This window comes from Chrysoperla carnea, chromosome 3 (assembly GCF_905475395.1).
Source record: "Chrysoperla carnea chromosome 3, inChrCarn1.1, whole genome shotgun sequence".
In the NCBI taxonomy this organism is placed as follows: domain Eukaryota; kingdom Metazoa; phylum Arthropoda; class Insecta; order Neuroptera; family Chrysopidae; genus Chrysoperla; species Chrysoperla carnea.
This window is the reverse complement of record NC_058339.1, coordinates 29,152,609-29,169,972: the sequence shown is the minus strand read 5'-3', so window position 1 is coordinate 29,169,972 and position 17,364 is coordinate 29,152,609. Positions and strand designations below refer to the sequence as shown.

Genomic DNA, 17,364 nt, shown 5'->3' with positions numbered 1-17,364 from the left:
AGATCATATAATTCCTCTGTTTTTACTATGTTTTGAGAATAATTATTAAAAAATTTGTAAAAACTAATTTTAACGTAAATCCTTTTTTAAAATACCCTTTAGTTGTAAAGCACTTAAAGTAAAACTAAAGAATTAAAAAAAATATTGTTTTTTCAATTGTACCACTTTGTAACAGACATATATAAAAATAGAACAAAAATTGGGTAAATATTATAAAAAAAACTGTATGTTTCAAGAGAGGTGTATTTTATTTTATTCCATGCTATTTGCATATGTTTTTGATAAAAATTAGAGTTTATAGCAAAATAAAAATCATAAATGATGGCTAAAAAGTCACTAGTTTAGAGAGAAGAGAGGGTATTTTCATAAATTTTTTGTTTGTTAAATAACCATACTACATTTAGTAAAAACAGAGAAACGATGAACTGCTTATGGGAGATATTAGTTTAGTACCATTTTCACTTCAGAGAGGGAACTGATGCTCAACACGTACATGGTGACTCCCACAACGACGGGCGGACCTAGAAACGTCATACACATATACAGTATGGCTTAATTATTAATTTCAAAACTATCAAAAAAGTTTTAATTTAGAAATAATAAAAAGGACATAATATATAAAGTTAATTCATAATCATACAAAATTATTATTTTAAATTGAATTACGCGCCATTCTGTATATGACGTCATAGATCACACTGTCTTTTTGGTGATTTCGCCCGAAATGGGTACTTATTTATTTATTTATTTTTTTTAAATAATTAATAGATTGTACGTATAAAAAAAAACTATTTGTTAAAAATTTTAAAATCTTATTGCGTGCGGCGCTATTCTTAAATATATTGAATAAAAATATAATAAAATGTAATATGTACGGAAATTATAATAAAAGTAATTTAGCGCTACAAATTTTTTTTTTTTTAAGTCCATAATTTCTTTTAAATTTTGTGTTATATTTAATAAAATCACGTGTTGATACATTTTTTGTTTTCAATTTTAAGCAAAATAAGTGTCCAATTAATTATGATAAAAATATTAAAACGCTTGAATTCATTTTATGCCATGAATGCAAAAATAGAATTAGTAACTACTTTGATGATGTTGTCATTAATATGCATGAATTTTATCTGGTAAAAAATAGTCATAAAAAATAATTTCACAAGAAAAGAAAACCCCTTCTAGTCTTAGTTTGTCGGTGCAGTTGTGGGTTATGGATCCTACAAATATCAGAAGGAGAAGTAAAAATTGACGTCAGCAAAAATGCCTGTCTTAAAAAATTAGTAAGATGACTATTGTATTATCGATAACGTTAGAATAATATACAACTCAACATATTAGTGGTCAAATCAGAAAGTTTGAGAATGCTAGAAAATTCGAGTGGTCAACTTTGAAGGCTTTTGTTAAATGCTAGTTCTATTCTCAACATTAAATTTAATTTTGTAAAGGGAAATTGAAGTATATGTAAACAGTTTGAAAAGAGTTTAAAGATTTAATTGCAAGGTTTTCAACGTGCTTCAAAGTAAGGTAGGTAAAAATAGTATTAATTGCTATTGTTACAAAATAATTGCAATAAGTTTGTTTGAAAATGGTTTACAATCATTGGACGCAATAAAATAAATGGTATATTCGGTTTCTTGAGAGATAGTCATGATACCACGAGTTTTCCGAAACTATTGGTCTAGCCATCAGTAAGCCCCTTGCAAAACCGAATATACTAACAAATAAAGAAATTACAATTGTATAAAAAGCTCAATTAAACAGGGGTAAATAATGGATAAATTTATACAGAGTGATGAAAACGATTCCCAACTTTTATTTAGAAAATAGAATGAAAAATAAAAAATAAAATGGAAAAAATGGCTAATTTCTAGGGGAAATGAAAATAAGGTATTGAGTTTTTTTTTATACGGGAACACCTTTCAAGTCTAACAATGGTCAACCAAATTTTTTTAAACGGACTACATACTTTATATAGCATTCATGTTCTTTGTTACCAGAAAAACAACTTTAGTTTGAAAATTTTTTTTCTAAACCTCACTTTGTAGTACTTAATTTCAGGCTTTTTTGCGAAGTTTCCAACAAAAAAATTTTTAATAAAAAATTTTCAAAATAATATCTTTTTTACGAATTCTTACCTTTTATCGAAAAATGAACAACTTTTGTCCACAAAATTTATTTTCTCTAGCGTTCTTACAGTTTTATTCCTTAAATTACGTAAAATAAGGTGCCGGAAATTAAAGCCTAAGAAATAAGTTTCACTAACAAAAAAAGTTGACTCCTGTTTGACCATGAAGATATCTCCGTATAAAAACTAACTAAATTTTGTATTTTCATTCCCTCCTAAAAAGAATCCGATATGTGTTTTACAGTTTTATGATTTTCTATTCCATTTTGAAATATAAGGCTGGATAGTTTTTATAATATCACTCTGTATAGGAAAATTAAAATTATTTCAAGATTAAAAACTAAAAGTTACAGGTCTGTATTCGGAAAATGTTCTAGAATATAACAAATAAATTATGCTTAGAATATCTATAATAAATCAACTGATATATAATTTAAATATTATGGAAATAATTATATACGGAGTTGATATTGAAATAAAAAAAAAGCTAGGACAAACATATAATGAATTTTTAATGATATGTTTAATATTTTTATGATACTTATTTAGACACCCATTTTGTTAAAATTTATTTATTTGCTCTGCTGTACAGTCTCAGAAAAAAAATTAAAGAAAAAAAAAGAAAGAAAATAATTGTTATCCGAATAAATATATTTTTTTAAATCAAGAAAAAAAATAACAAACATATAAAAAAGTAAATTGAAAAGAAAATTTTTTTTTTAAACTATCGAAGAGAAATTTTTATTCATATTTTTCATTTGAAAACCAGATTCACTCACCAAAGAGCGTAAAAATTTATTATTTTATTCCATTTTTTTATTATTAAAAAATTGTAGTAAAAAATCAGAAATTTAAAAAAAAAATACAGTTTTTTTCACAGTTTATTTTTCTAGAATTTTATTAGACAGTTATTATGTTTCTCAACCTTTTATATAAAATAAAGTTTTATTTTAAAAACAAAATGGGTGATTTTGTATTTAGACACACCATGCAATTAGCTACACTACATAATTAAACCGTGAGTCTATAACGAAGGTAAATTTTTGGTAAAAGGTAAGTTTGAAAGTAAAGAAATTTGTATGAAGGAAAGTTTCAATCGTGGTTCGAGTGTCGAATTTATGGAAATCGTCTTTTTCGAGTTTTTGTGTCTTTCCTATAATCTTTAAAGAAAGTTATTGACAACAGGAAACGAAAAAAGTTTGACGAATGGGGTACAATTGTGAATAAAACCATTTTTCAACCTTTATAATAGTTGCACACTTCTTGCCAGTTTTTTCACGTACCCTGTTGTCAATAACTTTCTTTTATCATATACGGCAGACAAAAAAAAAAGTGGTCACAAAATATAAATTTAACCCTTGGACTACGATAAAAAAAATAATTTAAGAAATTTCGCTTTATTGTAGGTACACAATCTATATTATGTAGATACTATGTAACTGTCGACAGTGTCCTGAGTTTTAATAAAATTTTGATTTGTTAATTGTTTAGAAATATTTTACAAAATTACTCATTCTTTGTTTTTTAACTCCCCATTTCTTCGTAAAAAATGGACAGTGAGACTTTCTAAACAATACCAAATCTTTAAATTCATACGATAAAATGAATTTTAACATTTATGCTTTTGAATTATTTAATAAGCAAAAACTTTCATTGAAAAAAATAAATACAAATAAGGGAAAAAATAATCAAGGAAAATAAGAAAAATATTGATGAATATACTGCTAATTTTTTATTGAAGGAAGTTCAAAACGCAAAATTAAGCACCAAAAATGAACATACGGTTGCATAAATAAAATAATAAATATATCTTCACATTATCAAAAAGCGCTTTTGGTCTTAGTTCTTGATGATCAGTTTTCTTCACTTTGTAATTAATTGGGCCTGTTTAGTTTCAAAAATTGTTAAATCTTTGAAGAGTAGTTTGTAAGACGTACACGTAAAACTCATTTTAATTTTTAAATAACTCATTCTAATTTTTCCGAATTAGAATCTGTTTAGCTTCTAAGTGTAATAATTATGAGTAGAACTTTATATAGACCGGCAGGTGATGACAGAAAACGTTCTCCCATTTTCTACTGCATGCCTTTTTTAGAATGAATAATTAACCCTAAAATATGAAAGATAGAGAAGTTATTAGCAGCTGCACACTTGCACGTCATAAAGAAAATGGCTTTTCTTTTTGTTAAGAAATTTAATCGTTTGTCGTGATTTTATATGGCCTTCTTTTGTAACAAAGGTAGTGCAAACAAAGTCAAGCTATAATAACTGATGGCATGCAATTCACCACGGCCGAATGGGATCAAAGGGTAAAAGTGAGAAAAAAAAAGACATTTCCGTGTTTTCAAAATGCATTTCGATGTAATACATTCAAGTTTCCATCACAAAAATACTCTGCGAAAATTGCACTCCTCGTATGAAAAAGGGTGGAAAATTTTGGGTGAATGTTGAATTATCACAACATAGTCCCAAAATTTTGCACCGTTGATCATACGACGGTCGCATGCCAAATTTTGCAGAGTGTTTTAATGATAGAAACTTTAATGTTTTACATCGGTATGCATTTTGAAAACGCGGAAATCTTTCTATTTTGTTTTTCCTCAACGTAATTTTTTAAAAATGGAATCCTGAAGAGATAAAATATCGGACTATTATTGAAAATAGAAGACAATGTATATTATTTCACTTTATGTTTATTTGTTATCTACGAGTATTTTAACTAAAAATATTTTCAATGAAAAGGTTTAAATACGGAAATATGAAGCATTTATAAATTTAAATAAATTGATATGGATACACAAAAGGTTGAGAATACAACAACATTTTAAACACAAACACACATTTAAACACAATACAGAAATAAATAAGTACTGTAATATATCATATGCAAATGTGTTAAGGTTAGAGTGATAAATATTATAAAGAGGTAGATATAAGTAAGTAAGTAACGTTCAATATACATAATTATGTCTTATCGTTATTAGAATTTCTCTAAAATTAACTCTTATGGCATAAAAGCTGGTAACGTCACAATACAGATTATTTCAAGACGGCTTCATTGTGGTTCACTTTGGATATTTCTTTTCTTATTGCAATATATTTATGTAATACATCTGACTCTCCAAAGAGCGATAAATTAATTTTTTCAATTTTTTCTTACTAAAACTGCGTCAGATATTGCTTTAATAATAATAAAAATTAATTTGATTTAGTTTTAAACAAAAATGATGTAATTTTAATATACCAGATGGAAATTAGGTATTTATCAATTAACTATTACCTACTCTTGAAAACGTTACCAGATCTATACTCCATTTAAAATAGATAAAGTATCGATGATTTTGGGAAGTAAAAAAATCAGCCATGCTACTCTTACAACAATGTTGTAGCTTTAGAGGTGTCGAATAAAAATTTTTATATGTTATTTACTAAAAAAGTATAATTTTCGATATTTTTCCCTAGTTTTATGCAATTTATGCAAAAACTCTGCATTTTCAGAAAAAAAAAGTACTTGAGTTAAAAGTGGTAGAATGTAAAATTTTCTATCGAGTTGTAAATTTTAGGTTTTAATTAGCAAAAATCTAAAAATTTCGATTTTTTTCGAAATATGAAAACTGGTAAAATTAATTTACACAAATCGATAGTAAATGTAATGTTCGAAAACTTTTTAAAGAATTGGTGAAAAACTTTTGGAAATTTGGAAAATTTACCAAAATAACTTTTTTGTTTTTCTTGCACATATGAAAATTTTTGTTCTACAAGTTAATAGCTGCAAGTTGACATCAATAGTATAACTGTTTTTTTTATATTTCGCTAATTAACAATAATTTTGAGTAGAGTATGATTCAAAGTTGCTATAATAAGCGCAAACTGCATACTTGGGGTACAGAAAAAGTACGTAAAATTATCAGCTTTAAGCAAAAAAGTTCTCTTTTCATGGAAAACTACATATTCAATATTTGATTTCAAAAAAAATGTTTTAGTTTTTCAGTCTCTGAGGGATTTCCCTCAGACATGCTCGCTTAACTCCTGCCCTACGAATTTTTCTTTATTTTCGCGATCAATTAAAAACAGATTATATCTATAATACAGATTTAGAAAGTAAGTTAGTAAAATTGGGTGTAAGTATTTAGTTTTTTTATGTATGTATAGCTTTAATTATCGCAACCCAAGACTTCCGAAACTGCGCGTTAGGAGAGTCTTAAACAAGATGCCGAAACCTTCCTTGTCTTTTTAGTTGTTTTTTTTTTGTCTTTGAATAAGTTCACGCAAAAACATTATTTTGAGCGAACCGTTACTAATAGCGCATCAAATTGAACTTTAAAGCTTGATGAACCCTTTTTTTGAGAAAGGATTCAATCGTTTATATTGTTACAAGGGTTTTTTTAAACAAAACCTACCGTAAAAATAGTTCGACTAATCCAAGTCTCAAAGGTGTTGTTTGTCTGGTGCGATAATTATTTTTATAATTAAAATTTTTCTTGAATTTGAAGTTTTTTTAACGATTTGTTACTCAAACTAGAAATGAACAAAATTTTTAACAGGTATTTTTACTAACTTACCCCTAGATAATTAATTTTTTTTTTAATTTGAACACTCATGGTATAAATTGTGAGTAGTTTAAGTGAATAAATTCCCTAGTGATTGTTTTAAAATTTCATAATGAATACCAACATAAAAAAAAAACAACATTCGTTGCTTGTTTGACGAAAAACAAACTACATTATGTTGATTATAATATAAAACTCATGATTAAAGTTGAGAATAATGTTAAACTAGTTAATTAAGTAACATGCCGTCTATCTACAATGGGGTTAAATTTAATTCGTACGTAGTAAAAGCAGTACTTTATTATAAAAATGTAGCTCATGAAATTTTCGATATTAACAAGTCAAAGCTAAACATTTAAATCTATCAATTATTTTGAAAAAGTCATCAAAAAAAGACTTTAACTAAAATGTCCTTGTTAAAATTACTTCATAAGTGATAAATGTGCGGAGCAAAGCCTTAAGCCTATCCTAACTTTCAACGGCAATTATATACTTATGCACAATTTTAAGTGATTTTTCTGGGAGCTATTTTAGACTGCACGGTCTTAAAAGAATTTGAGAAGGCTCTACCACGTTACAGCACAATATGTGGACTTAGCTGAAATTGCTTCATTACAAAATGTCTCTGTTTTCGCGAGCGTTGACACTATTTTATCGAAAACAAAGGCTGATATCAAACCTATGTATGCCGATGGATTGATATCAATAATATAAAGTATACAGGGTTGTATAACTCCTAAACAGAGGAACTTTATTATAAGGTTAGTATATCTAAATAACATACAGTTTATACTGGGTGTTCTATTTTAATGTAGTCAGCTTGATAATTACAAACGATTGTTTTAAGGCCAAGTAAAAGATTCTTCAGATGGAAAGGTTTGATCAAGAGTTTTAAAAAATGTTTCACCGAGGTAACGAGACACTGAGGCACGGATTGTCCCAAAATCCGAGGGGAGGCGAGGCGAATTGTCCCAAAAACAGATTGATTTTTGTAATTTCCGACGTAGTTTTAAACATTTTGTTCTTTCTTTTTTCAGTTTTGAGAATATGATTTTTGGTAAATATGAGGAATCCTCCCCTCGAGTAATAAACAGCCTTTACTTGGGTAATAATTTTTTTTGCAAAAATATTTTGTTTAAGAATTATTCTGCTGGATAATTTTGAAATGGAACACTTAGTAGGTATACATGTAAATAATAATGTATTTCAACTTTTGTTCAGAAAAAAAGTAAAATGTATATTTAATTTCCGTTTTTATTATTTTCAAATACACATTGAAAAAAAAAAAATCACAAACTACAAAAAGTAATGAGTGAATAGAAAGAGCGTACCTACATAAATATAGTTAGTTCATAGTGTTTTTGTGTATTTTGCTGTTAGGTAGGTAGTTGGTAGTATATTCATTATCTAAATGATTTGTTTGTTGCACATATGTATACATAATTTAAAAATGAAAAAAATAAACATAAAACATTGAAAAAAAACATAATAAATTGAAAAACAATGCAACTTAAAACATAGAAATATAAAAAAACAGAAACGAGTTTGTGGTGTAAAATTATATTTATATATATATTTATTGTTTTTTATGAAAAAATAAATAAATATGTGTATTTAATATAAAAACACAATTTCTTGAAAAAAAATTTCAGTCTAGAAAATTTAGTCCAGGTGAAAGCCACACCATTTATGTAAAAGTGCGAATGTCACTTTTTATTAACATTCAAGATCGTTTACGCGTAATGTTAAGACCCCACCTGCATTGGTAACTAATTATTACCCTTTTAATTAAATATAATTGAAATTATAAAAGTACATTTTGGACTGTAAGCGATCTCATCGCGTCGAAACGACTGCCCTTGATTATTTCTTTATAAAACTTCAAATAAGTTATTATGCTTTTCCAATAAAAATTTTTTGATCTTCACTAGACTAGACGATAATGCAAAAACATACCTTTACAAAAATTGCGTCTATTGCGTCTTTTTTTCCGTCAGGCGCGCGTAGTTCATTCGGAGCTTCTACAACTGTGCTGATAAGACGACAGCTTTAAAATTAAACCGATTTTACAAAAAAATCTAATAAATAAACAATCAAAATGATATGACACTCGATTTACACACGACTGTAATGTCGTAATTTCGTTTTACAGATCTACGAAAAAGTGGCTATGGTTACTGTATGTTCTATAGGATTTATTGTATTGCAAATAGTAAACTAATAAACTAAATAAATAAATACTTGTATCAACAAACTGTTCATGAGAATGAAACACTAATGCTTCACATAATCAACACAAATTTTAGAAGCTAAAGACGCGTTTCTTTTCAAAAAGTCCTGGGATCAATACCAGACACTTTTTGTTCTACTTACTTTTATAGAAAAAATGGTTAGGGGATACATTATTGATTAATTGATTTTCTACAACATAACTACTCTTAATATTTACAGGAAAATGTAATGTTTATTTTTCTGCTTCCTCCCAATGCCTCAAATTCTATGCGCCGTTAAAACGCAAAGATATGTTTAAACATTTGTGTTGAATTTTCAGATCTATTAAAGAAAATTAGGAACTATTACAATAATTTACGTAGTTATTGATACAATTATTTATTTATTACTTGACATAATAAATCCCATAGTACAAGTTTGTAACAGAGCTTGTCCGTGACGCTACACTTTGGATGACTGAATTCACGTAAACACGTAAAAATAATATATTTTAAGCAGTCAACATTGTCCAGTAATATGTCTCGAATTTCATTGGGGTACTTTGAGCTCTTGTATGCAACAATAGATGCTAGCAATTTAGCTCTTTTCTCAACAGACTTAGATACTTTCGTAATTTCTCCGATAAAATTTCAAAATACATGGATTTGTGCCATTTTCCCGGACTAAAAATATAGTATCATTTTTTTAAAGTCTTATAATATTATGTTGAAAAAAAAAAATACAAACATTTTTATAACACAAAAAGATAAATAAAATAACTTATATTAATTATGACCATATATAAAAACTATAACTGTTGAAAAATAATAATTTATTATTCTTTGGAGTTGAAAATGTAAAAAAAAGTATATATAATAATAATAATAATAATAACTTTTCCGGTTTTATTACAATGTATTTATATATTTTTATTGGAAATTTTATTTTAATTATCGATAATAAAGAGATAATTAAAATTTGTATTTTATTGACTTTAAAGTTTATTTTTTAATGATCAAGATAAATAAATTTTCACTACCTTACCTTTCTGTTATAATTATTGTTAGTAAAAAGGAAGTGGAAACTCATTATTTACAATTATTTTTTGTTGACAGTTTTCAATACTTGATGAAAAAAAAAACTATTTCAGGTCTTTTTCAGCCAGATATAAAACATTTTATTAGGTAAGGAGCTACGAATTCATGAGTGTGTGCCAGTCAATGAAATTTAAGTTTTGATTTCGTTTAAGGCAGTACAATCGATAATAGACTTTGCATTCAGAATTTAATGAAACATGGCATAGTTGTCCATTATTATAACATAATTAATCAGTTAAATTTTTAGGGGCCTTCAGAGAACTGAAAAAAAGGGAGATCACAGATTTATGGGAAATCACAGATTTTATTTTATTTCACAAAGCTGGACGTTCAGATTTTTAGTTGTCTGAAGGCTCCTAAAAATTTAACTGGTTAATTATGATATAATAATGGACAACTATGCCAAGTTTCATTAAATTCTGATTGCAAAGTCTATTATAGATAGTAGGTACTTTCTAGAAAACTTGAAACATCGTCAATCAATAGTATGATTTAAAAAATTTAAAAATTTACGACCTATACAAATCTTAGATTATACAAAGACATTATCTTATACAAATCTATCACATGGGTGAGATAATCTAATTCGATAAAAATGACTAAACTGATTTATTTAAAATAATAATAATTTCTAAGTTAGTTATTAAACCGAAATTATTTATTAATTTGAAATAAATAAGTAAAAAAATAAAAAACCATTACAATTACAAAGACGAAAAATGCCCTCTAAAAATGAAAATGTGAAAAGTTTTATAAAAACAAAATACGAATCACTACTTAACCATTATAACAAACAAAAATAAATTAATACGAAATCTCGAAGAAAATTTTTTTTTATTTACAGAACAAATAGCTTGGAATGATTTTAAAAAGCACTTATGAATGAGATTGCTAAGTATATTACAGATATTTGTACACATTTGTATTAAAAACTTTATGAATCCTTAAAAATTATTGAATTGTGAAAAACTGGTTGAACTAGGATTATTGGAATATTATTTAATTTTGACTGATGGATAATACCATTTAAACTAAAAACTCTTTTTTAATACAAATTATTTTAATATCGATAACGTGAAATTTGATAAAAATAATATAGCATATATAATATACGTTGTGTGTATCATATTAAAAATCATCAATTTTAATTGAGAGACCATGATGTAAATAAATATCGTATACATGATTAAAAGTAAAAAAAAAAAAAAACAGTAATAATATTAATAAGATTAGGAAAGTATATTATCTGTATAGTGTTAATGGTTCATTTCGAATCCTAATCGACTTAGCCACTGTAAATGTAAATCCTAGTATGACTTTAATAATCAAATAATAAACCAGGTAACTTCAAAGAAATTACGCTTTTTAGTAAGTATATATCCATCATCATTCTAAATAACGAATATTTTGGTTTTTTGAAGTCAAAACTTCTTTAGCGACGTTGGCTGTACTTTTTGGTAGGGTAAAAGGTTAATTGTTTGCGTTACTGATATGCTGTGCGCACGCAGACATGCTTATAGCAGTATATCTGTGGCGATAAATTTAGAACTTATAGACAATTACTCCTTTCGCGCAGATATTAGCAATTTTACTTTTTTACAGAAAAATTTATATTAATTTTGGCACCAAAAATTGTTTACAAATAGTCAAATTTTTATGATTTGTTTAATCTATTACCAAAAATGAATTCTTTAAATATTAAACAGTGTTCTTACCAGGGTTTATAAAGCACATGCTTTTACTTTTTAGAAAATATACAAAATTACTTTAATATTTTAGGATTAATATGTATTTTGACAGTCACATTACTAATAAATCAAGTATAAAAATGTATCTGGTACCACATTCCATCTAAAAGAAAAAATCTCACTGCATTACAATTTTGTAATTTATGATCGGATTTAAACAGCCTTCTGTTATTAATATTTTATATATTTCAATTATATTTATTGAAAAATTTTGATAAATTGGAAAATGTATACTTTTTTTTGTGTCTTTGTATCATATTGGAATATTTATGCGTTGAACGTCATATGACACAAAAACTGAGTTTTTGGGCGAAATATTTTAAAAACTATTTTTAATTTACCTCTTTCTCGAATTAATATCACAAATAACAAAAGAAAAATCATATGGTGTCTTACCAGCTACGAATATATGTTTTACTCAGGTGATGTTTCCAAAAACTGCTTTTATACCATGTATATGAAATATACCAAGTATAAATAATAAATATGGTGGGAGCGCAAATAAATACATAGTATATAGTACGTCTAATATAATGATATATTTATATGCGTTCCCACCATTTATTGCTTTTAATATTTATACCATGCATATATGTAACATGCAAGGTATACTAAGTTTAGTCCCAAATTTGTTACGCTTAAAATATTGATGGTGTGAACAAAATTTTGGAATAGGTGGTCATAAAATCACCTGACGTCTGTCGTCTGTATGTCGTCTATCCGTCTGTCATCACGATAACTCAAAAACGAAAATAGATATCAAGCTGAAATTTTTTAGCATGCTCAGGACATAAAAAGTGAGGTCGAGTTCGTAAATGAGTAACATAGGTTAATTGGGTCTTGGGTCCGTGGGATCCATCTTGTAAACCGTAAGAGGTAGAACAAAAGTTCAAATGTACAAAATGTTCCTTATAAAAACTAAACAATTTTTGTTCCAAACATTTTTTTGTAAACATCACTGTTTACCCGTGAGAGCGCAAATTATGCGCAAAAACGTTTAGTAGATATTCTATGGGAATATCAGTTATATGTATGTGACATGAATGTATGTGTAATGTGAAAGAGTAATCAACACTTTCTTTACATGGTATTTCAACAATTAAACAATTAATTCAGTCAATTGTTTGTTTTCACTTGTTTTAAGATATGCTCAGATTGGATTATTAAAGTTTTGACAGTCAGTATAACATTCAAGAAGTGGTGTTAAAATCAAGTTGATTTTAACGGAGCAAAAATAAATCGGATTTTAGTGATAATCAATAAATACGAATAAAAACATAAGACATCCAGATGAATAATAAATAATATTTAGATGAATTAAAAATTAAGAAAACATAAAACCAACAAAGAATGAAAAGAGTGAGATAACATAAAAATTAGATTCTTCGAATATCAATAGAATGTCAGAGTGCTAATGGCTTATATAGTAAATGATTATTACATTTATTTTTCATATAAACTTAATTATAATTGTTTGTAATTAATATTGAAAGAAAAAAAATTCATTACAAATCACAATAATTAATAACAATCTATCTCTATTCTTCATTGTGTATAATGATAAAGTGCGAACATATTTATCAACGACATGAAAGACAAAGTAATAGCGAAAGTTGGTTAAGCAAGCATAGTTGTCTACGTCAAGGATAACGTTTCAAAATAACTTAAATTTGCTAAATTGCGGAGACGCAATAATTTATGTTTTTCAAGAATAAATTAAAATTGCTTGAAAATTTAAGTCTGTTAATTTTCTCATACTTAAAATTTTCAATTTTTCCAATGCAGCTTACACGCCTTTCTTCTATAATTTTAAATAACAAAAATGCAATAAAATTGATGCAAAAAATATTAATCTCTTATCTCTAATTCCAATATCTTCGAGTTTCTGCTGATTAATGGGAATATCGAAATAGTAACCAGATCCTTACATTGAATAGTTTTGAACAAACTGAAGTGGAAAATATTTTCTTTGTAAGTTGACGAATTGGTCACTGGTAGACAAAAAACACGTACAATAATTTCGTTGTCCTTGCACGACATTTTAATATGATTAGTGGGCATACAGAAAAACTAAATCGGGACAAAAACGGGTATGATGGTTCCTACATTTACTTAAGTCAGAAGTCTTTGGTTGTTTTATCATTATCTCACGGTAAGAAATGCATGGCGTTCATCACTATGCTGGTATGGTATAGAAACAGATACGTACAGTATCCATGTTAACACAAGTAATATTAAAGTATGGAATAGGGAACTCGACCTCACTTTTTACGTCCTTAGCACGCTTTAGCAAAAATTTCAGCTTGATATCTCTTTTCATTTTTGAGTTATCGTGATGACAAACGGACAGACAACAGACAGGCAGACAGACAACCGGAAATGGACTAATTAAATGATTTTATGAACACCTATACCAAAATTTAGGTCCTAGAATCAATATTTTTTAGCGTTAAAAACTTGGGACTAAACTTAATATACCTTGGCATATTTCATATACATTGTATAAAAATTGATTATCATAAATTCAAGAGTATTAATGTTTTGAAACATGAACAGAAATAAAAAAAAATACAAAATGTGATAATGAAAATATGCATGATGACGAAGGCAGCCATCACAGTACGTGCTTGATAACCCTGTCAGTTGTATGAATTGCGTGCACTTACTAACCCAGCACGAATTTCCGAATACCTTCTATGTATTATTACTTTGATTTCAATATACATTTTTCATTTTTATGCCTCTTTCTTTCTCTGTTTTATGTTTTCTTATTTTTTTTTACAAAGTAATAATTCTTTAATTTTAATATTTGTTTCAAATAAATTCCGTTTTTTCACAGATTACATTCAGAGATATGTGTGTATGGTTTATAGCCTGAGAGCTTGAGACGAAACATATTTTAAAGCTTCATACGAAACAGTCTAATTTCAACAGTAAATTTTTTTTGCTCGGATTCAACATCCAGGGCTCTGGGAAATTAAGACAAGCCATTTTTCTAATAATTAGAACTACTTGAGGAAAAGTCCATACATCTTAGAAACCAACCACTAAAATAAAAATAAAAGCTTGCTTTTATTAAGGACAATTCCTTATATGTAATTGGGAAAAGGATCAGAAAAAGGTAAGGAAAGATAACAGAAGAAGTTTTTTAAAGAAGGTAACGATAATCAATTATATTTACGCGGTTTGTCATTCTAGTTACATGTAAGGAGATGCAGTTTTCTTAATTTAAAAAAAACAGCGCGAACTAGGTTAGGTTATATTGAATGGCCACGAGGGACACACATAGGTCATAGGGCTTATGGTGATACCATATATGTGTTCTATCACCTTTGTGATGATAATTTCATTTATCAGCTTCTCAATTATCTTAAGAGGCTGAATACACCTTCCTCATGCATATACCATGCACTACACTAGCCTATCACAAGTAATAATTCATTTAATTTTTAGCGGGAATCGAACCTGCTACTCTTGGCTTCAACTAACTCAAGCACTAGCTCATTATGCTAAAAACTATACAGATGTTAAGGCTACAATGTCTCTGAATAGAGCCTTATGTATGAGAAACAACTCAAATGAACACTATTTACATTTTCTGGCAATAACACTGAATCTTCAGCACCTCGACTAATAAATTTGTCGATTTTTATAAGAAAGAACGTATAGTACGTATATTACAAATTATGATTGATTTTTGTGTGTTCCTTTTCAGAAAAAACGGTAGGAAGTGAATAAATTAAAATTTATGAGAATATTATATTAAAAGAATCAAAGCAATAATTACCTAAGTGTATTGAAAAATTAATATTATTAAAGAAAATAGCCATACAGAAAAGAAGGATATAGAGTGATTGGTAGCACTTAGAAATTACGTGAATTTTGCAGCAAACAAATTTCTATTCGAGAATACAATGAGCTTAACTCAGAAAATTTTTCTCACGAACTAGCGTACTTAACACTGAAAATTCTAGTATATTATAAATATTTTGAATCCAAGCACTTAGGTGTTTAAATTTTATAGACACTACTTAAAAGTTTTAATGTGTGTTCAAATAATAAAACCTGTAGATTCTTCGAAACAAAACGCTTTTGTTATTTGAACACGCATATAAACGTTTAAGAAGTGGTAAAAGTTAAAAATGCATTGAATCAAATCACTTAACATAGTAGAGCATGAAGTGAATAAATATGGTGGAAGCGCAAAGAAATACGTAGATAGTTTGATGAATATTATACAACACAATTTAATGGAGCTTCCACCATGTATATAGTCGAAACAAACAAAGTTCAACGGAAAAGCATGAAGGGATAATAAATTACAGTCGAATTGGATTATACGAGAAAGTGATTAAAAAAAATGAAAGCACAGAGAATGAATAATTAAAGTGAAAAGGAAAAAAAATAGTATAATAATTGTCCGTTATAATTTTTCAATAGATTTCAAGCACATATACTATTAAAGATTAACATTTGAAAGAAAAACCATGCATCATAATATCAAGGTAATACAATAATATAATCTAACAATCAAATAGTTAAAATCGTTTGACCTGATTTTATAGTTGCATTTTCCTGATATATATCATTTCATAATTATATTTTATATCGGCCGGAAAATTGATCTACTTGTACCTATATAGAGAAAATCTAGGTAGGTAGCAGCAGATATATATCAGGGCTTTCTATAAAGAGATGTCTTTTTTATTTTATGAACAAATTTATTTTTACGTAAACCTTAACTATGCTTGTTTGCTAAGAAATTCACCATTCAGTTGTGGAACACGATATTATTTTAACTGGCAGCGTGGTTTTGTTAAAAGTAATGTTACTGGGAAAAAGTGCTTCAATAATCTACCGCACATTGGTTGATCTATTATATTATAGCTAATAGCACCATCGAATATTATCTACTACTATTGGAAGATTTTAAGCGTAAGCTTTATCTTTAACCAAAAAAAAAAAAAAAAAAAACTCCTTCATTTTTTAAAACACATTTACCTCGAGTGAAATTTTTACTAGAGAATAAATCGTACCGTTTACGAACCGATTTCTCTCACGTTTAACATTCACATCTTTGAAAATATAAAAATGATACGAACTTTAAAATGACACCTCTACATGGAAAACCCTTCATATACGTACAACAAGGTACATAATATTGCTATATAGGTATAATAAATATTCTACTATTATTAATGCATATTTGAATTTTAATTAACTAGTCATTAAGTTTATATTTACATAAATAATTTCAAATCAGTTTATTTTATAGCGGGTGTCTCAAAACTAAATAATTTTTTATAATGAGGCCAAGGCAGCATTTGTACTCAAAACGTGTGTAAAGACAAAAACGGTAATGCTGAAGTTGTATTTGGTGTCATGAAATCGAAGTCAATATTTATAGAATTATTTGACCGATATGGATTTGGAAAACATATTACTTCAACAAAATGGCACAACTAGAAGCATTGTGGTTTTAACCATGCAGTTGTTAATAACAAAATGATAGTGTATATCGATAATACGCAGGTTGCTCTGAAACTAAAGGAATCTTTTGGAAACACCACTGACAATTATATTAAAAAGGCTTGTAAACAGTGTCGAGGTTATAATTAGTCGAATATTGTGTT

At 27.3% G+C, this 17,364-nt stretch overlaps 1 protein-coding gene across 3 annotated transcripts in view; it reads right to left on the bottom strand.

Moving 5' to 3' along the window:
- LOC123296488 (gamma-aminobutyric acid receptor subunit beta) overlaps positions 1-17,364 on the bottom strand; it is a 231,181-nt gene that overhangs the window by 134,017 nt on the left and 79,800 nt on the right. For all 3 annotated transcript variants that reach the window (XM_044877972.1, XM_044877973.1, XM_044877974.1), the window contains exon 3: positions 454-521. In XM_044877972.1, the coding sequence (XP_044733907.1) occupies positions 454-521 (68 nt within the window). The remainder of the gene's footprint in view (positions 1-453; positions 522-17,364) is intronic.